The sequence below is a fragment of the Oncorhynchus kisutch genome, linkage group LG12 (genome assembly GCF_002021735.2).
Source record: "Oncorhynchus kisutch isolate 150728-3 linkage group LG12, Okis_V2, whole genome shotgun sequence".
In the NCBI taxonomy this organism is placed as follows: Eukaryota; Metazoa; Chordata; class Actinopteri; order Salmoniformes; family Salmonidae; genus Oncorhynchus; species Oncorhynchus kisutch.
Window position 1 is genome coordinate 47226460 of NC_034185.2, and position 26635 is coordinate 47253094.

A 26635-nucleotide genomic window follows, 5' to 3' on the forward strand; every position below is an offset into this window, starting at 1 on the left:
CTCTTTCTCAGTTCATCTTTCCTCGCCTCTCCTGTTTCTTAAAACCCATCGGAGAAAGAGCTCCCAGGGAAGGATCCATGGACCATCTCGTCCAATATGGTTGAGGAGGTTAGGAGAGAGGATGCAAGGAATCAAAGCGAGACAAATTGACCCAGTCACCGGTTACCGATCTGGAGGGTCACTCCTATTAGAAGTGTAAATTAACAGCTGTAGTTTAATGCACCTTAATAAGCACTGCTATAAACTATTTAAAAAAATATCTACTTTCATTGAATTGCTAATATGTAATGATTGGTTACCAAAACCAGAGGCTAGAGTAACACCACACAATGGTAGATTTTGAGCAAATATACGTGTCTTTCCTAAAAGGCGATAATGACTTGAATGTAAATCATCCTTCCCACAGACACTGAAATAAAAAGGAAAACAGAAGTCAGAAACAATACATAAGGGTTTGACATATTTATTGTTCTTTCCACTGAAGATGTAACAAACCAACACAATGAAGTTAGTCATGTTATTCTGTGCCACTCAGGGTATCTGCTACCAGTGGAGATACAATACATCTTCGTCTTGTTTTGCATTGATAAAATTAACAGGAAACCGTTTGTTCGCAGCAAAACATTTGACGACATCAAAAAGTATCTCTCAATTTTATACGGGCTTAAATGAGATTGTATGACAGGACAAAGCAACCCGAAACAAAATTAACCTAGGGATCAAATATTTTAAGACTGAATACACTATTTCTCAATACAAGTATTATTTTGTTCAACAGAAAACATCTGCGGAGACAAAAAAAAACAACACTTGAATGATTGACTTTGAAAAGTGCATTAGTTCCTGCGGTAGTCTTGATATGATACCATTTGAATGATTTATGTCAAGACTATTCTTTTGCTACTACTATTGTTACTATAGTTCTTAAAAGGTTTCTGCCATCAGACAGACTTCTCTCAGTCAGGCGGCACTTGGGGAGTTCATTGAGAAGTATATGGGGTAGTCAAAAATAACCTTTCATGCGTTCTTTGGGGTATGGGCTTTGTACAAACACTCAATGAGACAGCCAAAGGTGAAGAATTGGAACATTGGAGTTCTTTAGTTATCATTTGAGAAAATCATATTATTTAAGAAAATCTTAAAATCATAGACCTAACATCTGTTGGCATTAAGGAGACAGATGGAGGGAGTAAAAATGGCACATTTTAAGAGAACATCTTACAAAAAGCAAGATATATATTTTTTTGCATCAGTGTCAATACTGCTCAGCCATTATCAAAACAGTTAGTGCCGACCAGCCGGTGAAGGGGTGGCTCCCTTGCCCACTGCCCGTGCTGTCATTGTACTGTTCCCATATATACCCAGTTTCTGCATACTGTCTGTAAACATTGTTCATGATATTACTTCTGAGTTCCTGGTAGAGGGTGGCCGCCTTCTCCTGATATGGCCCCTCAGTGTTGCCATAGTGGTGCAGGGCCCTGACAGCCAGGTAGTTAATGTTGATCCATATGGGGCCCCGCCAGTAGGGGGCATCGTGCTCCGTGTTGCGTTTCATGTAGAGTGGGTCGGCCCTGGACAGAGAGCGCAGGCCGTAGGGCGTCCACAGCTTGTCCGCGTCCCTCATGTCTCTGAAGATGTGCTCTAGCTTGGGCGAGTCGGGCGTTAGGACGTGCAGCAGGAAGGGGAATAGGCTGATGTAGCCCAAAGCATTCACGAACTGCGGCTTGGGGGCCCGGCGGACCGAGCGCACCAGGCGCGCCACGGGAAACTGGTGCCTCGGCTGCCCTGGGGGCACGTACACCTTCTCCTGCTGCAGCGACACCGCCTGCGTGTGGTTTCCATAGTCGCTGAAGGAGCGAAGCTGGTCTGACCAGTGCAGCTCGTCCAGCAGTGTGTTGTCGCTGAGCGTCTGGTGGGTGCGCTCGTACTCCTGGTGTGGCTCTCCCAGCAGCCGGGCTACACTGGCCATGGTGCCTGACGCCAGGGCCATCCAGCAGTGCAGGTCCACGTGGCGCTCCTCAGCTGATGGATGCGAGGCCCGCGGATAGTCATCCAGGCCGGATGTCAGCGTCTTGGGATTGAGGAAGAGGTTGGTGTCCTTGTCACGGCCCCGCCAGCGGTAGGAGTTGGGCAGCGGGCCTGTCTGGGTGGTGTTGTACCACTCAAACCACGTCTGGAGCCGGGGGTAGAGCCTGCGGAGGAAGGGCAGGGTGGGCCGTGAGGACTCTGCGTCCGGGTTGGCTTGGAGCTGCTCCACTAGCTTCTGCAGGGCCAAGAAGAGGGTGGGCGGGTTGGCGTTCTCATTGTGCTGCACCACAAACTCGGCAGGAACCTTGCTGCGCGCCTCGTCGCCAAGGATCTGCTCCCGGGGAATCCATCCCTCCATATTGACCAGGTCCAACCAGTGAGCCGTGGCCTCCCGCGTCACCTGGGGGTCCCACTTGCTGAGCAGCAGCTGGTGGAAGCCTTCGTCCCACAGGAACCCCCGGGGGAAGAAGGAACGCGAGGGCACGGCGGTGAACAGGGCACCCTCGGGGTAGAGCAGTGGGTACTCATTGTACACCGACTGGACCACCGACTGGCCGTAGAAGTAACCCATCCCGCCCAGCATGTTGCTCAGCGCCGCCTTGCTGAACTTCACCTGGGCCTGGCCCAAGCCTTTGGCCTGGAGGCCGAACGTCTTCTCGAACTTGGCGTCGAACGCCGCCTTCCTCTTCTCCAGCTCCTCTGTCATGGCCGCCGCTGACAGCTGGTTGGGACGATCGCGGAAGCTACCAGACTCGAACAGGACCTCAATCTGGAAGGGCGTCTGGACGGTGACCTGGTGCAGGACAAAGTCGCTCTCCTTTCTGGGGTCGGCTGATTTCGGCTGGTGCTGGGGTTTGTAGGTGTCCACCGCAATGTACTGCCTCTTCTCGCCAGAGGGGTGGCTGTAGACGAATCTGCGGTTCAAGCTGTTCCTCACAATGTCCGTCAGCCTCTCCAAGCCTGGCGACATGGTCTGGAGGTAGTTGTAGCTGAGGAAAGGAGAGAAGACAAAGGTGAACCACCCTGAAGGTAGCAGGAATCTCTCATTTTCTCATTTTTCCAAAGCTTCCTCTCAGAATTGGAGCAAGGCACCAATATCTTTGACCTGCAGTCACCATAGGGTTTTATACCCTTCAGAGTGCATTGGCCTCCTGGAAAGTGGCAAGACCTGTGATTTCATACTACTTCAGCCAAAGGTCAGGGACAAAGAGTACCGCATACTGACCGATGTGTTATGTTGAATGAAAACTGAAAAGGAGCCTTGTCCTTTCCTGTCTAAATGGCAGACACACTTGAGATCGGCTTGTTTTGGTTGCTGTGTTCCTGCTCTTCCGACCTTCTATTCAACACTCTTTTCTGGCCTGCATTGTGGCTTGATTATGCAACCTCCTCATGAAATCTTGCTGTTCCTTCAATTCCTATGCATCGGAGTCTCTATTGACTTTGTCCTCACCACTGGAACAGATCAATGTCTCTCTGTTCTGTCCCTCAAAAGATTGAACCAAACCTTTATATCAGAGCCAGAACAGCAGTTTGGTTGGCCATCTTCATCGCAGACACTGAGGACATGTCCTAGCTCTGCTTTGTGTCTCAATGCATTGCGGTAGCAGCTGTGCCTTTATTATTTGCAATGCTTTGTTTCATACTACATGATTTCTTTCACATATCATGTTTCCCTCTTGACAGGCTCACTGACTTTATTGATAAAGATTGATTATGTGCTATTTCGATTTTTCACTTAGAAAATCTTCTTCTGATTTTCTTCATGTATTTAATATTGCTTGGTATTATTTACATTATATTAATAAGGTCTATTGTGGCATATTTGTCCACCGTTTTCAAAAGTCTTTCTCTGTTGATGGTTTTTGGGTTAGAAAATGCTAACGTTAGCAGTTTGGGAGGAGTACCTACCTGGCATATTTGGCACTGGAGGACTCCCCAGCGACAGGCTTGCGGAAGGTGATCTTGAAATTCCCCAGCTCCTCTGAGAACCCAGTGATGGAACCTAGACGGTTCCTCTCTTCCACATGGGCCTCCAGGTAACCCTGGGTGTCTGCAGCAGCGTAGAACATCAGGGAGATGACCGGCGCGTGGGGAGCCGAACTCTGGGGGAAGGAGAACTGGGTCATGTTCAGTAAGATGGAGAAGATGTTTTGAAACTTAGTGAAATGGGAGAGAAAATCTCTGTGTTCAGTAGCATTCTAATTCTTTTTTTTTCATACCATTAGACAATATGAATAGTTTCAAAACTCAAATGTCTTTCAATGTAGGACAAATAATCAGAATAAAATATGGGTTTAAAGGTATGTGAATGTATCCTGCCACACTCACATGCTGCTTGGCTGTAATCCTCCAGGTCCAGTCCCCTCCGTGCTCACCGCCCATCCGCTTGACAAACTCTGTGGTGAGCGTAAAGTCGCTGTCGTGGATTTCCTGCACACCAAAGCTGAGGCCATCATGCATCAGCCAGCCATAGCCCTGCAGCCTGTCGCCCTGCTCGCACGTGTGCCTGAGGTTCACGTCCACCTCAGAGAACTGACGCATCCACATCATCCCTGTAGAAAAATGGAAACGCATGATTGATTTTATTTATTTCATCATTCCCCAAAATATGAAATGTTAAACATGTTCATGGATTATGTATAAATTCAAATGCTGCTGGTCAAATGTCCAGCGCCACATTTCTCAAACGGAAACCCTGGATTTTGGGGTTTCCGTTAGAGAAATGTGGCGCCGGACATTTGACCAGCAGCATTTTAATTTACCGGACATTTAATCAATTTAACGGATCCATACGCAGTTAGGTGCGTAACCTGGTTAGAGCGTCCACACATGGTGCTCAGAATGAAATAAATCACATTACGGTTATTCATCTTAACAAAACAGGCAATTTGAGGATGCAATGGCGTGTGTCCTTCCTACCGAATCTCGATTAGCAATTTGACGAATAGCTGTCCACATGTACTTTTCCGCAACCAACGAGACGAGTAACGAAAAGAAAAATCACTCGCCTATGTCAATCTACTATCCCCCATAGCAGAAAAGTTGACCTATAATTTTGGTCAGCTTGTTCTGTGCGAGAAAGAAATATAACAGACAAGGACAGTTGAGACGATAGATCCCAAAACCATAAAACCAGTAGGCCTAGGCTACATAAAAAAAAACACAAAAAACAACAAGGCTCATATAACAGATCCGAACGTTTAGCTTAAAATGTTGATCAAATATTATTTATTCACATTATAAATGCGCAAAAGGCAGTAAGGTTATGCGCGAATGAAAATATCCATTAGAAATTATGAAAGAGTGGAGATCTAAAGACAACTAGCCTGGGTTGTTAATACGACTAGGATTGTGCCTTTGGCTACGGGACAATAAAATACAGTTGGTTTCAATGGCGTATGGAAGTCTTTATAAAAAATAATTACCTGCACGTTTGTTTGAATTTTGGCTAGGGTACTTTGAAGCAAGGAAAGACATGCCTCATAATATGTAGTAAGACGTTAAGGTTTCAAACAATTAAGTATTTGTTTTCAAAATCCATACTGCCTCCAGTTCATTGCAAAGTGGTGTGTGACGCGCTGAAGCTGCCTAGTTGTCTATGCACCTGAATGGCAAGCTCGCTTCAATTACCAGTTGAGAAATAAAAAGATAGGGTTAGTCTTCCCACACGGTCTTATCTCCATGTTACAGCGAGTGTTTACGGTAGACAAACGGCCACCCTGTGCTTACTAGCATGCTCCGAACACCTGTGTGTAACGGAAGAAGGCCGCCAGAAACGTGTCGTCAATGAAAAATACTGTTGGCTGCAACTGTGATAAAGCCGGATAAAACAGTGTACAGTATAATTAGCATTTGTAAAATGATTTTTGATGTGACATGAAAGTAAAGGGCTTTATATTTCTAGAACCAAATCGCAATTAATAATCGATCACGTTTAGATAAGGGTATTTGGCTGTTTTAGCTGCCAGAGCCAGTCTACCTCTGAAAATAAGATACAATCCTTCGACCTTAAGGGGTAATGATAGGCTCCTAACATAAACCCTGATATAATATGAGGTTAACACTTATACAACTTATTTCCATTGTGTTCCTCTGGCAAGTAACTAACAGGTTAGTACTGCTTGCCACATAGCACACACAATTATTGCCAACTGCCACTTTAGTCAATAGTATTAGCAAATATTTAAGGATGAATGTAGAGAAACGACAGTCTAGTACCTGTGACAACAGATCTTGGGCTCCTGGTTTTCATCCCAAAGTAGACCTGGGGTCGGTAGGAGCCCCAAAACCTCTCAGGGGAGACCTCAGCGCTGGTGCTGTTGACATCGAGGACAGGCGGCGAGTGGTGCAAAGTTACCACCCGTTTGGCCAGCGAGGAACGCATGTAAAGGGCATAGAAGAACCAGATAAGGCTGAAGATGCAGAGGCCGATGGAGATGTTGATGAAGATTTTGCCAATGTCGAGCTTCTTTTTTTTCTCCTTGCGTTGTAGGGTGGCAGGCTTCTCGTCTTTCCTTGTGGGAGGGGGGTCAGCCTCGCCGGTCACCACTCTCTTCCTCTGCCTGCCCATCCTTCCAGCTGAGGAGGAAGAAAAGATACAGGTGTCCTTCCTAACTTAGTTGCATGAGAGGAACGTAACCGCTTAGGGATTTTGCCATGAGGTCAAAGGTGACTTTAAAACAGTTATAGGTGATAGGAGAAAACTGAGGATGGATCAATAACATTGTAGTTACTCTACAATACTTACCTAATTGACAGTGAAAAGAAGGAAGCCTGTACAGAATAAAAACTATTCCAAAACCTGCATCATGTTTGCAACAAGGCACTGAAGTAACACTGCAAAGAAAATGTGGCAAAAGGGGTTTTCGGCTGTTCGTGCACATTACATTTTTCCCTTTGTCGCTCATTGGTCAACAGTAGGGATTCTTCAATGAAGTGTTCACTGTCATTCAACAATAGACGACTCGTTTTCATGCACATTTTTTATTTGAGAAATACTGCATCAAACATCCTAGTTAACTTAAGAACGTAATTGCTATATCTTTGATTAATTCGGGCTATTTTGTATACTGGCTATGGCATCTCACAGTACTATTGCCACTTGTTTTTCAAAGTGAAGGTCTTCAAAGGGAGTACGAGAGCACACTTGTTCACTCCTCTAGGTGCCACCCGAACCAAAGCATGCAGAAGCCTTTGGTTTCTTCCCAGCAATGAGTCTGGATCTGAGTACCCCCACCCCCCAACTATTTCTAGAACGCAAACACATTCTAACCATTCTAATTGGTCACTGAAACCGATGGGTTGGGCCAGAGCCACACGTGGTTAAAGCAGCGTTTTGAAATCATTCATTGGCTTTGATACTTCAATTGCTGGCTACTTGCTCTGTCCAACCCCCAAAACGACGGAAGTATGAAGCAAACATAGAGCAGCAGAATAACTCTGTTTAAATTGTCTGGCAAATCTCGCGGAGGAACTACATGGGTCTACAACAGACCTACGTTTGGGTATTGTTTATTTCTACATTCATATTTTTGCCCCCTCTTGTGGCATTCCGCCTACAGTCAATATAGAGTAAATTGAAAATGTATTTAACTTCTGGCTTCCGGGGGAATATTAAGTTGTTTTGTAAGCTAATTGACAACGCTAGTGTGTAAATACTAGAGTTGCTAAAAGCAGCTAGCTACCTAGACATCTTCAGCAGTAGGCAACAACATTGCTTGCAACTACTGTACAGTACTAACTAGTAGTTTTATAGCCAATGTAATGTTGCCTCGTCGACTATGAAAATAAATACCTTTAACTATTACAACGTATTACATTCTTTTAGGAACTGCGCTAGGCAAAGCATACATTCAAGCTTTTCGGCTAAAGCTAACTGGCTAATGAATGGTTAGCAAACCGGTGGCTGTCACTAAGGTATCGGGCAGACCCGTTTTAGAACGAGTTTGCAGATTTTTGAAAGAAGCTTTCATGCCAATAATGCAGCACCGATAAAATGTCATATGGAGGGGGGGGGGGAACTCACCTTTCAAATATACAGAATATCAGCTGCACATAATTCGCGCTACTTCCTGGTCCCCTAGCTCTCGTGAAACACTGACGTGTACATAAGTGTTGACAACCCACGCAAGGGGCATATTCATTACGCCTATTGTTGCAAAGCGTTTCTTAAAAGGAAGAAAACGAAACGGAAATACCTACCCGAATTCGTTCAAATTAAACTCCTTTGTTGCAAAACGGAACGTTGCAACTGACTAATGATTACACCCCAGCTCGAGTTGTCTGGCCAGAGGTCACAACATTGAATCCATGCAAACCATACTGTACAGTCAACTACTGATGCAATGACATTTGGGACTATGCTATCCTAAATGTTCACTAAACCAGAATATGCAGCTATTCTTAAATCCAAATTCATGTAGTTGAATTGGGACAGGTTGTGCAACGCATTCCAGTGTTGATCATTCAATCCTATCAATTTTCTATCCAGTATGGATCGAGCATTTATTTGCCATATGACTACCCACTCATGTAGCGTGTGATAGGAACTGGTTATACAAAAATGTCCCCAAAGAATATTACACTGAAGAGAAATATGGAATTTTATTGAAATTGTAAAATGAACTGCATGAGGAAGGGCATTGGAAACAGTTCCAACCTTTTTAAAAGTGGTTCATAGCTATACAAAGATGGCTCTGTGGGGCTTATGTATAAAAACCCTCAGTATTCGTTTTGGACATATTCACATAAGCTGGACACAATGCATTGAACAGTGAATATGATTGAGATACTTATCAAACTGTAGTTGCGTGATTTGTATAAGTAAAAAGACTAAAGATTTTCCTTTATGTATCAGTTAACTTCTCAATTTAAACGCTGTAAAATAAGTGATTGTATGGAGAATGGCAATCAGGAACATGTGATTCGGAGCTGATGACTCAGAGTACATCAGGCACATCCTCTGAGCCCTAGGTAGCGATGACCACTCACTTCTAGCTCATTCTTAAAGCCAGTCCCAAACCAGTTTATGTAAACAAACGGAGGTGATGACACTCGACCCCAGTTTTGTTATGATTTTTTAAATCAATGACAAGCTGTATGTGTTCCCCATCCAGAACCCTCACATTACGAATCGGAGCTTATTACTTTACATTGGTCATCAAAGACAGGAAAAATCCATTGCATTCTCATACGAGACACTCGATCAGCGATAAGACTTGTTTTCTTCGCACTCTCCTAGGGCCAGACCTGGGTTCAAATGCATTTTCTTTCACATACTTATTGAGCTTTTGATGTAGCCTGCCTGGAATGCCAAAGGTAGGGAGACTAATTTATTGTTTCCATTGGACCAGACAAGTGTGAGCAATAATGTATTTGATGATAACCCTACTTTTTAAACCCAGGTCTGCCTAAAAGAGATTCCACTGGTTGACATCTAACAGTTGGAGTTCGTGAATGAAACATCACACTACAGAAGCCTGCAGGGTGTTCCAGTTTGTCTATCAACAGCTCAGCGAAAGGAAGAGGGGTTCTAGAGATCCTGAGTATTTGTACTGTATATTTCGAGATGCCGATTCCCCACTCCCATTCTGACACTCAATTACAGTGTACTAGTCAGGAGAATCCTCCACTAAGGGGAAGGAGGAAGGCCCTGATCTGGGCTCTTTATAAACCAGACAGACTTTTGTAACTGCTGCTGTGCTTAAAACAGTTTAACAACCCTGCCTAGGATCGAGATACACAAACGTGGAGTGGACAGAAATAATCCAACTGACACAGAGCAAAACCACCAACAGAAAGAAAAATATAACTGTCTTTATGTAATTACAGAATGCTTTGGCCAAAAATAAATGCAGAGGTCCAGGTCATTCCAAAGAGTGATTCAGTTCATAAGAGCTTGCAATGCAGTATGCTGACAAGTTGTCTTTTTTGACAAGTGCTTTGTATTTTTTTTATGAGCGTTATACATGCTAAGCAAAAATAAAACATTTAAGACAGTCAATGGTGTAGCAAATAAAAATGTCAAGCCAAAATAACCCGTGGCCAGCACAAGACAATACATAATCCTCATTCCACTTCCCCGTTGACCCTTAAACCCATGATGCCATCTTAAGTGACTCCATTGACCCCCCTTTCTCAACTCAAGACTCAAAGAACAGACTGAAAAGAATAATCACCAACCCCATGGTTTTTGTTGCTTTCTTACAAAAATGACCAAAGAGAAAAAGGAAAAAAAAGATCGCCCGGTCCTTACTCCTCAGTCCTCCTTCACCTGATGTTGGTGTGTGGTGGTGATGAGTGGGTCGGAGATAAAGCAGAGGAGTCTGACCGCGAGCCTGCCTAGCCTCAGGCCTGCGGATCTAGGGGAGGGGGAAGACGAGCAACCCCCCCCCCTCCTACACACTAGTTCTTGATCAGGCCCCCGTCTCCCTCACTCACAAACCGCTTCCGCCCCCTGGTGGACAGAGAACAGGTGATTCAGTACTTCATAGGCTACCAATGAGTTTAGAGACGAGTCCTCAGCCTTACAATATAAAACACTTGGGGCCTAGTGAAAAGCCTTTTCTAAAGTAACTCATATACTCATTGAGTGGGTTTACATGTACACTAATAACTTGATTGAAGTGACGGGTCAATGTTTTTAGTCTTATGCAGAAATAGTGCAGTGATTCACCCTCATAATATGCAGGGAATTGTTGATTTTTCTCAAATGCAATCGCAGAATCCTGGAGGGACTGACTATACCCAAGTGACTAAATGAAAGGGAGTTTACAACACACTGACCTGGAGGGACAGGAGTCCCTCAACTGTTTGGTGATAACAGACTCCTGGTAGCAGAGGTCTGTAAAGGACTCCATGATGGAGTGGGCATGAGGCACATCCAGGTTAATCTCTGGCAGCTCGTCATACACACGCTGGAAGCCCTGGAAGTTACAACACAATACTTGATGAGTAAGCCAATCATAGGGCAATATAAGAGAAGATGAATCAATTCAGTCACTTCAGAGCTTGTCAGGTAACAAACAAATGCCTTGACAGTGACTACAGAGAATAACAGTATATATACTGTAGTTATAGGGAGAATATGACTGAATACTGTAGCTATATCAGCAATCAGTAAATATGCCTTGACTGAGGATGTTTACGGATGGGTTTAAATCCACAAGGTCTGACGTTGACAATTACTAATTTAACGTTTGATTCATGCTATGTTAATTGTAGTGCTGGAAAAGGAAAACCTGCAGTCATTTCACTGGAAATAGTTTAAAAGTTTGTTATTTTTGTGTGCTAGTGCTACCAGTGAATTTGGTGGTACTTTCTGGTGCGTAAGGGGACGTACCCGGTTCATCTGGTCCACTGTGATGAGGCCAATTTTCCAGAAGGCCTGGAGGAGCTTACACATCTTGACTGCCGTGTCCCCCTTGGACTCTAGCACCATGACAACAGCCTGGCGACCAGCCAGGAGAAGAGAGGAGAAGAAAATGCATTAGAGTTCATGCTAACGTCTGAACAGGATGTTTCATGTACAAAATGTTGTAAAATAAAACATTTAATAAGTGCCCTAAATGGCACCCTATTCCCTATGTAGTGCATTACCTTTGCCCAGCGCACTATAAAGGGAACAGTGTGCCATTTGGAACACCGGTTATGTCATGGACAGTGTTAAATTCTCTTATGTGGATTGTCAGCTTGACCAAGATGAGACTGAAGAGTGGAGGAAGAATGACAAAAGGCACTGGTCATCTTGCTATTTTCAGTGAGGTTTCAATCCCTTATTTAACCACATTGGGGCATCATTGCTTTAATTCTCACCATACTGCATGGATTTGGCAATCTTGAGTAACATATTACATTTAATTAGTATCTAGGATACTGTTGCTGGTGGAATAAAGTAATAGTTTGCAAGATAACAGACAAACAAATCAAACTTTATTTGCAGCAGAATGGACCGTAGATGCATTTAAGATAGGTTTGACTTAAATCAAATCAAATTTATTTATATAGCCCTTCGTACATCAGCTGATATCTCAAAGTGCTGTACAGAAACCCAGCCTAAAACCCCAAACAGTAAGAAATGCAGGTGTAGAAGCACCAATTATTAAAAAGGTTTGACTTAGTCTTACCATTATTAAAAAGATTACGCCACACATATTCAACATTGCACACATAGCCAACTAGCTACATAACTATTGAAAGTACAGCAGCGCTATCAATATCCTTGTGCTGACAGCAAAGACAATGTTCAGTATAGAGAAGGGGAAAAAAAGATGTTTCACCGGATGTATAAGAGACATCTGGTTGGCTTTTCCTCTCACTACCAAATATGGTAGTGAGAGGAAGCCCAGTGGCCAGCAGTGTGAGAAGATTGAGCTAGATGGATTTAGCTAATTTTCAATGAAACATTTGATCTCCATGCAGTTAAAAAATATATATATAAGCAGAACATATCTAGATACAGTTCTTGCATTTTACAATAGCTAACTTTTTAGCTACCTACAAACAGTAACATTACTTTAGCTAATGCCCTCTACAAAACATTTGATCTAATTTAGATAATGTATCAAATTTAACTATATTTATCTTGGTGGCATTAAGTCTCAACAACTAGTTACTCCCTCTTCAAATTTCATCTCATTTTTAACTTAATTTGAATATGACAATTATTGACGTCACTAAGCCATCTGATAGACCAATAAACGAGACTTTGAAAAACCCATCGACACTTGATCCCACCTACTCGACTCGCTTGCCTCCCATTGGAAACGACAGGATGTGGCCTCTCTTATTAGAACATCTTTGATATGGTTGCCAAATAACATTTTTGCCTTCTGTTGCAAAACATTTGATACAGTGTGCCCTTTCTATACTGGACCCAAAGCGCTTTTAGTAGTGTTTACCTCGTAGACAAGCTCGTGGTGGAAGTGAGGTACTTCTAGGTCCCGCAGGCAGCGTTCCGCCTCCTTCACCTCTCCCGATACCAAGTACTCCTTCAGCAGAAAGTTCATCTGAAACACATATCGATAAAGTATGAATCAAATCACTCCATTCACCACCCATGGTGAAAATACTGCCCAATGTGGATTTGACCGACCAAGGATCGAAGACTTATCACACTGAACTAAAGCCTAAATCCAATAGATAAAATATGCATTGTATCTATAGTTTGACATTTCTCAGCAGTGACTACCGGGCCTGGTTTATTTGGTAGTGCAAGGTTTTCCCTGTCAAAAGGTAATCATGAATCGGGGAGAGGACTCCCAAGCGATTACTGGCTGGACAAATGGAGCAAATAGTCAATCACGATTCTCAATGACAAACAATGTCTGGTTTTGTGTGTAGTACTCAACCCTCATTTCTGTTCAGTTATGAACCTTGAGTACAACTGCAATTCCGTGCTTCGCTGGCTGTTGGTCGACAAGTCTTTAGTTGAACATATGTTTTTTAAATGGCATGGTGTACAAGACACCTGTCTGAGTAGACTAATCTATTGTGAAGGCAGTGGGGATGGCACAGTCCATCAGACCAAGACATGCTACTGAAATTGTATAGGGTTATAATATGTAAGGACAATGATTCAGCACTAATATTATTTTATATTTTCTCCTGCTTTGGATAGAGGTCGCTGCTGTACATACCAACACGTAGACGAGTCACAAGACACAGGCCTCCTTATTGTCCTTAGAATTTCTAGGCAAACAGCTGGAGGCAGGGCTTTCTCCTATAGAGCTCAATTTTTATGTAATGGTCTGCCTATTCATGTGAGAGACGCAAACTCGATCTTGACCTTTAAGTCTTTATTGAAGACTCATCTCTTCAGTAGGTCCTATGATTGAGTGTAGTCTGACCCAGGGGTGCAAAGGTGAACGGTAAGGCACTGGAGCGACGAACCATCTTTGCTGTCTTTGCCTGGCCGGCTCCCCTCTTCACTGAGAGTCTCTGCTTCTGACCCTATTACAGGGGGCTGGATCACTGGCTTACTAGTGCTCTTGCATGCCTCCCCTTGGAGGAGTGTGTAACTTGAGTGGGTTGAGTCACTGACGTGATCATGTCCGGTTTTGCACCCCCTCGGGGTCGTGCCAGTGTAGGAGCTCTTCGTAGTCTATAGTTAGCCCCTTCTCAGGGTAGTACATTGGTCTGTTTATCCCTCTAGTGGTGTGGAGGCTGTGTATAGTGGGTGGGGTGATACCCCCGGACAGGGCCAACCCGGCAGGATATCTATGCTGCAATAGTCTGTGCCGGGGGGCTAGGGTCAGTCTGTTATATCTGGTGTAATTCTCCTGTCTCATCTGGTGTCCTGTGTGAATTTAAGTATGCGCCCTCTAATTCGCGCTCCCACTCTCCTCCCGGAGGACCTGTGCTCTAGGACCATGCCTCAGGAATGGCCTGATGACTCCTGGCTGTCCCCAGTCCACCTGGTTGTGCTGCTGCTCCAGTGACAACTGTTCTGCCTGCGGCTATGGAACCCTGACCTGTTCACTGGACGTGCTGCTGTTTTCAACTCTCCCTCTCCTGCTGTTTAGAACTCTGATTGCTCGGCTATAAAAAGCAAACTGATATTTACTCCTGAGGTAATAACCAGTTGCGCCCTCTACAACCACTGATTACTAGTTGACCCTGCTGATCATCTATGAACATCTTGAAAAACAATCTGGCCTTAACCTGTCTGGGAACGGGGTTCCGCTAGCCAACAGCCAATGAAATTGCAGGGCGCCAAATACAAATCAACAGAGATCTCAAATCAAATTTCTCAAACATACAACTATTAGGCACCCTTTTAAAAATTAAATTCTCGTTAATCCAGCCAGTGTCGAATTTCAAAAATGCTTTACAGGGAAAGCTCCACAAACGATTGTTAGGTCCCCACCAAGTCACAGAAAAACCCAGTCATTTTTCCAGCCAAAGAGAGGAGTCACAAAAAGCACAAAGAGAGATTAAATTAATCACTAATCTTTGATGATCTTCATCAGATGACACTCATAGGACTTCATGTTACACAATACATGTATGTTTTGTTCGATAAAGTGCATATTTATATCCAAAAATCTAATTTTACATTGGCGTGTTATGTTCAGTAGTTCCAAAACATGCAGTGATTTTGCAGAGAGCCACATCAATTTACAGAAATACTCATTATAAATGTTGATGAAAATACAAGTGTTATGCATGGAACTTTAGATAAACGTCTCTACTGCAACCGGTGTCAGATTTCCAAAAAACTTTACGGAAAAAGCATACCATGCAGTAATCTGAGTACGGAGCTCAGAGCCCAAACCAGCCCAAATAAATATCCGCCATGTTGCGCAGTCAACATTAGTCAGAAATAGCATTATAAATATTAACTTACCTTTGATCTTCATCAGAATGCACTCCCAGGAATCCCAGTTCCACAATAAATGTTTGTTATGTTCGATAAAGTTCATAATTTATGTCCATATACCTCATTTTGTTAGGGTGTTTGGTAAACAAATCTTAACGCACGTGCAACTTTCAGCGGAAAGGTCGGACAGAAATTCCATAAAGTTATATTACTGGTCGTAGAAACAAATCAATCTTCAGGATGTTTATATCATAAAAGTTCAATTATGTTCCAACCGGAGAATTCCATTGTCTGTAGAAAAGCAATGGAACGGGAGCTACCTCATGTGAATGCACGTGACTGAGCTCGTGGCTGCTGGCAGACCTCTGACTCATTCCCCCTCTCATTCAGCCCCCCTTCATAGTAGAAGCATCAAACAACATTCTAAAGACGGTTGACATCTAGTGGAGGCCTTAGGAAGTGCAACAACCAATATCCCACTATCTTCAATAGGGGCTGAGTTAAACTACAAACCTCAGATTTTCCACTTCCTGTTTGGATTTTTTCTCAGGTTTTTGTCTGCCATATGAGCTCTGTTATACTCTGACATCATTCAAACAGTTTTAGAAACTTCAGAGTGTTTTCTAACCAATACTACTAATAATATGCATATATTAGCATCTGGGACTGAGGAGGCAGTTTACTCTGGGCACGCTATTCATCCAAAAGTGAAAATGCTGCCCCCTATCCCAATGAAGTTAATGGCAGTGTCCCACCCGGGTACCTCAGAGCCAGGTACCTCTAGGTTCTTGCTTTTCTAGGGTGTTTTTCATAGCCCCCATGCCTATACATCTGCATTGCTTGCCATTTGGGGTTTTAGGCTGGGTTTCTGTATTTGCACTTTGATAAATCTTTATCAGCAGATGAGTCATTATTTGAAATGCAATCAAGCATTTTAGTTTTAAAATAAGTGACTAATTAGCGTAAACAATAAATAAACCGCTCCATGTCGGCAATTGCATTCACAAATGCATGAGACTTTAGTCTTTGCTGTAATTAAGGGACACACCAAGATTTCCCCCATTTCAACTTTCACGTCATCTGCATCCATTTTGCTCTCACATGTATTCCAGTGTTGAGTTTATAACAAATGTATTAATATAATATGCTATAGGTCAGGCCCGATGCGATTTATACACCTGTCATGTAAAGAGAGCAAGGGTTGAGGGAATAAGGAATGTTTTTCCTGAACAAATCATTTTGGTAACAGAACCGTTCAGTCAAATGGCTATAATTATTTTGCCGGTTCAGCACCACCGAAAGCGTGGTCACTGCAGCAGGGAAAGAGACACAATGGGTCAGTCAGTCTTTTTTTATTATTATTGCAAGTCTGAGCCCGGCCAGGCACAATCAAATCAATTGCGGTCGGACTCCCTCTAGTCATGTGTGTCATTTCATCAAACGGTGCACTTAAAGCATCAGACAAGCTCAGTGCGTATAGTTGATTTGATTAAAACAAAGGATGTGTCGATATGAAAAAAATGTTGTAACCAATCGATTGGTCGAAAGAACAGACGAGACTCAGTCGACCAAGTACATTTTTTGTCTTTGTTGTCTGGGATAGCCTTATTGGTTCTGTTGGTACGGCCCCAGCTGTAAACAATCTCTTATGGAATGCACTTGCAGGAGAGAACACCTAGCCCCCCCAAACACACACCCTCTCCAAACATCCCTCAGCTGGAGCAGGCACACTGCCGACTACCCCCCTCCATAGTGAAGCAGTGAAATAGGGGCAGGGTTCCAGCGGTTGCTGCCGCTGGGGGTTTAACTGGTGTTCAATCTCGTGACCAAGGCTTCACCCCTGAGCAGTAAGCATGGTACTGCCAAACAATACCAATCCGGTCCTCTGGCAGACGGTGTTTAAGTGGTGAGAATAAGGGCATAAAGGCACGGCCAGGGGGATAAAAGCCCAGATTAAGAGAAGCCAGACAGACAGACTTGTGTCCCAAATGGCACCCTGACCCAATTCCCTTTAAAGTGCACTACTTATGGGCTCTGGTTAAAAGCAGTATACTAAAGGATATAGGGTGCCATTTGGGACACAAAGGATGCTCACGAAGACTCCTAGTCACTCACAGCACTGACTTAGTCCTATTCGGTTTGTGTATTCAATGGTACGGTATTCAATAAACCCTGGCTTAAATGTTTGTGCAGTAGTCACAGGCAGCTTTGTTTACAAATATACTCTACACACACCCAGGGGAATAAGGGCACTTGTCTGACTCTACACACACATCCCTGTATCATCCGATTTTTGGAGCGTGTTGTCAAATCACACCCTGAAACGGTTATTTCCAGGTCATGAAAGAAAGCTCCAGGGAACCTCACCACAGTACCAAATCCGTGTGAAAACGCCACAGGGGGATACTGCTATTCAAATCTCTTAATATCCATACTCTTGACTTCAATGTAGTCTGTGGCAGAGCGATTTGATCAAACCCAGACGAAAGAGGCAAAATCTGTTTCCCTAATAACCCTATCCCCCATGTTGTGCACTACTTTTGGCCAGGACCCGTAGGGCTCTGGTCAGTAATGCAGTATACAGGCGATAAGGTGCCATTTGGCACGCACGCTAGTAGCTCCTGTTCTGGCAGGCTGTGTGCCCTCTGTAGCCCAGTGAAGACCCACTCGATCAGGGCCTGAGGCCCAACAAGGACAGGCAGGAAATTTAAACCTGGTATGGAGTCTGCAGCCTACAGAGACTAACATATAATGAGTTACACAATACTCTTGCTCTGCATACTCATTCCTGACACATCACATGCGTGTGTGTAGCCGTGCACATTCACACACACGGGTGCCAAATTATCCATTTAGTTCAGGGAGCAAAGGCCCCTTTAACCACTCTAGACTATACAAATGCATGCACACACCCCTCATGACTTGAAAACCTGCACTCAGGTGTGTGTGTCCCTATGCATCGGGTTTACTCTGTGAGTGTGAGCATTGGCCTCTTTGTTCCAGGCTTTGCAGTCAGATCCAAGCTCTGAGGGACAGCGTTGTGCTGACATCAGCCTAGCAGGGCTTCCCGTGGCTCTTTTCCCAGCATGCAGTTCTCTCTCCGCCTTGTGTTTACGTTACATAACAGACGAGTGTAGATCCAGAACACCAGACAGGCAGTATGTGTCCAAATGGCACCCTATTCCATGTTTAGTGCACTACATTTGGGGACTATATAGTAAATAAGGTGCCATTTGGGACACAGCCCGTCTCTCTACACCGAGAGTATCAGTTCAGGTGGAGAGAACAAAAAGGTAATCTCGACTGTGTGTAAATACAGTTGACCCACAATGAAAGGCTGCAGAGAAATATAACAAAGCTCTCCATTGATTGGTTTTGCATGTTTCTAGCTCTGATGGGTGTTAGCTGAATATATTGCACTTCAAATAATAAACAGAACCCAGGAGTTGCCATTTACCCATATTTGATTCTCATTAGGTTTCTCCTATCACTTCCAACAAGGCATCACATTTCATGCATACAGAGACAACATCCGGAATGGGAGGTTGCTTGTCTAACTGGAATGTTTTGTTATGAGTCACAAGATACAACACTGGCATGTGATGATTGGCAGGCAGGGAGCCAGGTCTACTTGGCAGCGATGGCCTCTTACCTCTTTGACGAGGTGTTTGACAGGTCTGAGGCCACCACCCACGCCCCACACGTTGTCTAGCCGCACCATCTCCCTCTTCATGGAGAGGAGCACCGCCGCGCGGTCCAACGCAGCTCTGTGGGGAGGGGAATAACCACAACAGTCATCCTCGTGACCATAACCACAGAGACGCAATGAGAAAAAGGGGAACGTGTCAAGTCACGGCTAGATATTGAACATGGTCACATGAATTCAGAACAAAAAAAAATTCTGAATAAAATTGGCCAGGGAATGTGTATTACAAAACAGTGTCAGGTAACAGCAGGTTAACTACAACATGGACATTCAACTCATCAGAATAAATAACAGTATAATTTGCATTGGAATTTGCATTCTCAGGTTAGAGTAGTGCAGCTAACAGAAAATGGGAGATTAAACATTAGGTAAAACCAAAAATGGTAATGCTAGGCATGACATGTGGCTACAATCAGTTCTGGAGAGGAATCATTCAGTTGCTTGGAGAATGACTACGCTTTCATGGTGAGAAGACGGAAACATTTACCCTGGCCCCTTATCAGGCGGTTCTTAAGCGATTATCTGATGACATCAGCGACAGAGGTAGGTAACCACCGCTTTGATGTGGAGTGGGCTATTCCCCCATGTTTCTTGTTGGCCTCAGATCTAAGGTCAATTTCTTTGGGATAGGGGGCAGCATTTTCACTTTTGGATGAATAGCGTGCCCAGAGTGAACTGCCTCCTACTCAGTCCCAGATGCTAATATATGCATATTATTATTAGTATTGGATAGAAAACACTGAAGTTTCTAAAACTGTTTGAATGATGTCTGTGAGTATAACAGAACTCATATGGCAGGCAAAAACCTGAGAAAAAATCCAAATAGGAATTGGGAAATCTGAGATTTGTAGTTTTTGAACTCACCCCTATCGAATACACAGTGGGATATGGGTTATTTTGCACTTCCTAAGGCTTCCACTAGATGTCAACCGTCTTTAGAACTTTGTTTCAGTCTTCTCATGTGAAGGGTGGCCGGATGGGAGCTGTTTGACTAAGAGGTCTGCCAGCAGCCTCATTCTCAGTCACGCGCTTTCACATGAGGTAGCTCTCGTTCCATTGCTTTTCTACAGACAATGGAATTCTCCAGTTGGAACATAATTGAACTTTTATGATAAAAACATCCTAAAGATTGATTCTATACTTAGTTTGACAAGTTTCTTCACCCTGTAATATAACTTTTTGAACTTTTCGTCCAACTGGACCAGATCGCGCTTTCGGATTTGTTTACCAAGCGCCCTAACAAAAGAAGCTATTGGACATAAATGGACATTATCGAACAAAACAAGCATTTATTGTGGAACTGAGATTCCTGGGAGTGCATTCTGATGAAGATCAAAAGGTAAGTGAATATTTATAATGCTATTTATGAATAATGCTGAATACCCAACATGGTGGATATTTCTCTGGCTGGTTTGGGCTCTGAGCGTTGTTCTCAGATTATGATTTTTCCGAAGTTAAAAAAAAATCTGTCACAGCGGTTGCATTAAGGTAAACGTTTATCTAAAGTTTCATGCATAACACTTGAATTTTCATCAACATTTATAATGAGAATTGACCTCTAACCCCTGCTCACCTAGCGTGGTCGCAGTCCACCTTGCCTTTGTAGCGGTCCAGGAATGCCATAGGTAGAGCGTGGTCTGCGATGGCTCGGGCAATAAACTGTCCCAGCATCTGTAGAGTTGGAGAGAGTTAAAGGTTAAACCTACGGTATATGATCGGTTATTCTAAGTAAATAAAAAAAATGGGGTTGGGTTTAAAGCAGCATGACAAATTATAATTTGTCTTAAAGAAAATGTACAAAGACTGCATAACAAATGGCACCCTATTTGTTCCTTATATAGTGCACTACTTCAGACCAGAGACCCTTGGTCCCTGGTCAAAAGTTGTGTACTAAATAGGGAATAAAGTGCCATTTGTGACAAAGACAATGTATTTTCCCCCAATCCAGTACCTGTGGAGCCTCTGGCGTGTCCAGCATAAGATCGGGCAGCTCTTTGAGGATTTTGTCGAAGGCGCGGGCCATGTCGGACTCCGAGAGCACCTTGCCGACCAGGTCACGGAGCAGCCTGGAGGTGAGCTCCCGGTGGCTGGCCTTCCCCTCTAGAGACAGGGACACTGCCAGGCTGGAGAACTCGTACTTGTGGTGGCCCAGGTTCAGCTCCTTCAGCAGCATCTGGGAGTGGAAGAGGGGGTAGGGTACACACACAGAAAGAGAAACACGCACATAAAGACAGTTAACGTGAAGTAAAATGATATGTCGGAACTCTGCGTGGTAGAGACAAAACAGTAAACAAAAATGGATGCACCATCACCTAAAGGCCTCCTCAAATAACCAACCTCTTCCTCTCTTTAGTACAACATCAAACACTTACTTGGACCTCTTTTGTGTCCCCGTGCTCAAAGTACTCCCGTACGATGGGGTTGACGGTCTTCTCCAGTTCCCTCTCGTCCACCTCTGGAACAACTGTTGCGTACACAGTGTCTCCCTTCAAAATGAAACAGACATTATAGGTCAGGAATAGCCATCTAATAACATGGCCGGCCGCTCATTAGGCAGGATTAGCCTGTAATTCTGAAATGCTACTGATGCATTTGTTAAGTCCAATGCAGCTGTTGTTATTTCAATATCAAACCATTTCTGGTTAACAATGAAGTACCTTACTGTGATTGTTTTCAATTAATGGTCAAAAATAAATAAAATGGCTTCTTAGCAAAGAGCAATTTTTCAAGCAAGAATTCTGCTAGGTCTGTCCAAGTGGAGGCGAAAACCAATTTACATAGTGACGTCACCATGGAAGGCCAAAACTCCCTCCCACCAAAACAGGCAGAAATGTCAGGTGGTCTTTTCAAACAGTTTTAAACTAAAAAAGGGCACATTCATAATTTGTACAATTTCACAGTACTATTCCAACCTTGGGTCAAAATCTATGTAAAACACAGGAAGAAAATCAGTGACTGCACTGGGCCTTTAAGGTATATTGCAGGGGTCAATAACTGCCATCATATTTAGGCTGAATGGCCGGAATATGGCAAACGTAACAGCAGACAGCAGTTCTGTGCCAAGTGCTGCCGACATACACAGTGTACTTCTAATATTAACACCCCAGTCGCTCTGGTGAAAGGTTTTTCTAAACACGAGCAGATGAGTGCCTTTGGCTGATTCAAGAGAAAGCAAACTTCCTCAGTGAGCAGGGCTTCAGGAAACTAGAGCGGAGTGTGAGACATCTATTGTTTTGACCTGCGTTGAAAAGAGGGGAAAATATCACTAGAGGGAGGGAGGGTTTCAGCCATTACCCAATACACTGACTCACTTTCCTGTTTTCCCCTCCCGGTTTCAGAAGTATACTTGACCTTTAAGAATAACCACAAATGTTCAGACTGCACCAATGACCTGTTCTGGTATTGTTGGAATACTTGAAAATATTCTGCAACTCCCTTAAAGTAACCATTGATCTAACTTGATTGAATTTGATCACACCATTTAACTTCCACAAACCCAGCCGTGATTGATGAGCGATTACTTCCAGGAAGGGAGGAGGACCCATGGGTCAAACAGGATCCATGTGACCCTAACCACTCCCTTACAACACATACCACCTAGCTAGTGGGGATCCCAGACACACTACTACTGGGATATACTGGAGAGCAGACCTGTGTGTCTCAAGAGAATGTTGCGTCCAAATGGCATCCTATTCCCTATATAGTGCACTACTTTTGACCAGGGGCAGGCCCATAGGGCTATATGCTTTTAGAGGTCAGTAGAGATGCGCTCCAGTGTCACCAACTCTGTCCTAGTCATCTGCTGCCACAGGACAACTGCTCCAGAAACAGCGGCACTCTTGGCCAAACTGCAATTTGCACCGTTCTTTTTCTAGGTTCTCTTAAACATTAGCCTTGGAGGCACTTTCCCACGACACAGGATAGCAAACAAAGCCTGTGACATCCACTTTTAACTGATGTGTTTAAAGTAAAAAATATAAACAAATGATAAGCAACAACCCTCAGACCGAAAGAACCTGGCCCATAGTAGACCCCTCATCTAAGCAACTGTTGTCGTAACAACGTGGGACACTGGTGTACAGGAGAAGAGGGGTGCGTGCAGAGGCTCTATTGTATAGGTTGGGGTTGGAGAGCGCTCATGTTGTTCACACACGTACACCTCACCTGTGCAACCTCGTCGTAGTTGGGGTCCTTGACATCTGGTTCCTCTACCTCGTACACCATCCCGGCTGCTCCCCACACACCTTTACCCCCTGCGCCACCTGTAGTGGACCACATCAACATCAGTGCTAGTCAGTTAGCACTATAGACACGTTTAGAATATGGGTTTTGTGATTACTGCTCTATGATCAGTTTACCAGACTTCAATCCTAAACAAACTGTTATGGCCCCAGACCAAAACTAGCATGAGACCACCAGGGCTTAGAGTAAATTACTTCCATCTCAACCATTATTAGCATAGTTAGCATTATTAGCCTAGCACAGACCTTTCAAAGGCAGACCCCATTTTAGTCTTCCATCTCAAAGGTTATTAGCATTATTAGCACATACCTTTCTTGGGCAGGCCACGGCCCTTGCCTGTCCTGGACTTGCGGTCGTTGGGGACGGGCACCTTGCCCTTGGAGCTGTAGGAGTCGCCGTCGGCCAGCTCACCCGACAGCGACTCAGAGAGCGACTCGCTGCGGGATGACGATTTGCGCACACGCCGCTTGGCCTTGGCCTTGAGCCGTGCCTCATGGAGCGCCTTCTCCTGTGGCGTCCAGTTGCCGTTCACCTCCGCCTCGAGCGCTGCATCGTCCTCATCGCCATAGGGATGGTCCACATCGTCGAAGGATAACACCCCTGCAATTGGATACAAGGACAGGCAGTGAGTTTAAAAGGTGCAGTATGGAGTTTAATCAATTACATGTAAATATTAATAACATTGAATCGGCAGCACTGAACCCTGGTTGGCTTAAATACATGTCTGCATATTATATATATTTTTTATTAAACCATTTTTGTGCAGTTCTTCCAGTGGCCACAGGTGAACAAAGACAAGAATACACCTTTGACAACAGGAGGTATACATTTGGTTGTGTAGCCTACATTCAGTGTTGCAAATTATGGAGATGGGTATTCAGAAGATTTAGAGGTCTGTGGAAACATGACAACTATTTGGATGTCAACTGCCAACACTTCTACCACAAATTACACAAGCAGAATCCCCAAGTATGAGAAACGTGTCCAGTCAGTCATGAGATAACTAAAAGATTACAGAGAGAGAGACAGTCAGTCAAGGAGAATATTCACAACTCGATGTTCAAAAGAGACTTATTTCCCTTACAGATAACGAATTCTCTCATACCTGCAACGTTATTTTGGCACCGTGGACAATGTCTAGTGTAAATTGAGACGGGTGGCTTTTTAATGGACAGGACACATGTTAACCTTTGAGAATAGCTTAAAGCTGCAATAACTTTTTGGGCAACCTGACCAAATTCACATAGAAATGTGAGTTTTAGTTTCCATGGGGGCTGCTAGCTAAATATGCTAACAAGCGCAAATGAAAAAACAAACTAAAAAGACAAGCAATCTAACTTATAAAAAGGTATACATATATAGGTAGGAGGCTGTCATTTTTAGTATGTTTGGAAACTTACAAGCGAATGTGAATGAGAGACATTGAACAAAGTTGACGCATGCTTGTCTGAAGGAAGAACAGTACTGGCTCTGGAGCAGCATGTGTACACGCTGTGTCTGTGTGAACTCTGGAGTCGCTAAGGCAACAGGCCTACCTGCTCTGCTCGGAGAAGAGTGGTGGCAGATGGGCAGAGAACTGAGAGGAGAGAAAAAACGCAAGGAAATGAAGCTGGCAGCATCTATACAGATTTCTCAAACACGGCAGAAAGCTAACACTGATGCCCCGTCTTCCTTATTAATTCAGCCACAGATAAAACCAAAAAAAACATCTTGCTACACTCCTGGAGGTGCCGCCCTTGACCGGGAGCCCCGGCTTAGGGGAGAGCTTGGCCAGGGGATTTCCTTGACTCATCGCATTCTAGCAACTCCTTGTGGCAGGACAGGCGCCTGCACACTGACTGCGTCAGTTGAATGGTGTGGCTGGCTTCCGGGTTAAGCGAGCAGTGTTAAGAAGCAGCGGTGCTTGGCGGGTCATGTTTCGGAGGACGCATAACTCCGCCTCTAGCGAAGAGACAAGCTCAACTATCAATTTGGATATCACGAAATTGGGGAGAAGGGGGGGGTAAATGTCATTTCTGCTCGGTCTCAAGACTAATTTTGTGCTTCAGTTGCACTTCTCCACTGAGAAAAGAGCTCCGACTGTGTAGCCTAATTTTCTCAGGTAAAATGCAAGATACATTTAAGCTAAACATTGGGAAATGTAGCTGGCTACATTCTTTCTAGGATAAACATTAGAAAAGACCTTAATTATATGAGCTTGCTATGAAAAATTGTGGCTGCCAGCCAAATAGCATTGCACTTCTGTTATCCGATGAAAATGATGCCATTTTCTGCCGAATGTGTTGCACCAATGCATTTTTCTGTGAAGGAAAAAAGTTGCACTCCCCTGATCACTGTATTGAAGCAATTTCTTTTAACTTAATCCACTGAAGCAACATAAATGCAAATGTAAAGTGTTGGTCCCATGTTTCATGAAATAAAAGATCACAGAAATGTTGCATATGCATGAAAATCTACTCATTTTTTGCACACATTTGTTTACATCCCTGTAAGTGAGCATTTCTCCTCTGCCAAGATAATCCATCCACCTGATAGGTGTGGCATCAAGAAGCTGTTGAAACGGCATGATTACACAGGTGCACCTTGTACTGGGACAAAAGGCCACTAAAATGTGCAGTTATCACAAACACAATGCCACAGATGTTGCCTGCAGGAATGTCTACCAGAGCTGTTGCCAGATAATGTAATGTTCAATACTCTACCATAAACTGCCTCCAATGGCCATACAACCACAGACCATATGTATGGCTTCAAGTGGGCGAGCAGTTTGCTGATGTCAACATTGTGAACAGAGTGCCCCATGATGGCTGTGAGGTTATGGTATTGGCAGACAAGCTATGGACAACGAACACAATAGCATTTTATCAATTTGAATGCACAAAAATACTGATGAGATCCTGAGGCCCATTTTATTTTTTAAAGGTATCTGTGACCAACAGATGCACATCTATTCCAAGTCATGTGAAATTGATAGATTAGGGCCGTATTAATTTATTTCAACTGACTGATTTCTTAATATGAACTAACTCCAAATTGACATTTTATCTTATCCAGAGTGACTTACACAACCAATTTTGGTAAAGTGGCTTGCTCAAGGGCACAGAGGTTTCACCTAGTCGGCTCTGCGATTTGAAGCAGTGACCTTCCGGTTACTGGCGCACCTGTCAATACACAGTTGGACTCACCTACTCCCGCTTTCTCCCATCGTGTTATTGGCAAACAAACACATGACTGGCTCAACAGTAAGCTTCATAATGTAAAATAATGTGACAGGTGAAATGAAGAATGTTATCTTATCTCCTAGTTGACTGCATGTGTTTAACGTAGCTACAAATATG

General features: G+C 43.8%; 2 protein-coding genes across 9 annotated transcripts in view; both read right to left on the reverse strand.

Annotated features, from left to right (window-relative positions):
• Nucleotides 1–447: 447 nt before the first annotated feature.
• On the reverse strand, nt 448–8153 carry mogs (mannosyl-oligosaccharide glucosidase). 7 transcript variants are annotated; one of them, XM_020497090.2, is made up of 5 exons: nt 8057–8153; nt 6250–6609; nt 4360–4583; nt 3940–4133; nt 448–3017 (listed from the first exon to the last, which is right to left on the reverse strand). In XM_020497090.2, exons 2-5 carry the CDS (start codon nt 6599–6601, stop codon nt 1256–1258), a joined length of 2532 nt encoding a protein of 843 aa, XP_020352679.1. In that variant the 5' UTR covers nt 6602–6609; nt 8057–8153; the 3' UTR covers nt 448–1255. The 7 variants fall into 7 exon arrangements, with proteins under 7 accessions (XP_020352679.1, XP_020352678.1, XP_031693497.1 ...); XM_020497089.2 differs by having other exon boundaries at nt 3940–4148; XM_031837637.1 differs by lacking the exons at nt 6250–6609; nt 8057–8153 and adding exons at nt 4794–4866; nt 5457–6227.
• A 462-nt stretch (nt 8154–8615) lies between these two features.
• LOC109901074 (programmed cell death protein 4-like) overlaps nt 8616–26635 on the reverse strand; it is a 38063-nt gene continuing 20043 nt past the window's right edge. For both annotated transcript variants that reach the window (XM_031837638.1, XM_020497093.2), the window contains exons 3-12: nt 23607–23897; nt 23220–23317; nt 21428–21541; nt 21007–21228; nt 20629–20726; nt 19002–19116; nt 12930–13037; nt 11372–11479; nt 10816–10955; nt 8616–10486 (exon numbers count right to left, since the gene is read on the reverse strand). In XM_031837638.1, the coding sequence (XP_031693498.1) occupies nt 10435–10486; nt 10816–10955; nt 11372–11479; nt 12930–13037; nt 19002–19116; nt 20629–20726; nt 21007–21228; nt 21428–21541; nt 23220–23317; nt 23607–23897 (1346 nt within the window). In that variant the 3' untranslated portion in view covers nt 8616–10434. The remainder of the gene's footprint in view (nt 10487–10815; nt 10956–11371; nt 11480–12929; nt 13038–19001; nt 19117–20628; nt 20727–21006; nt 21229–21427; nt 21542–23219; nt 23318–23606; nt 23898–26635) is intronic.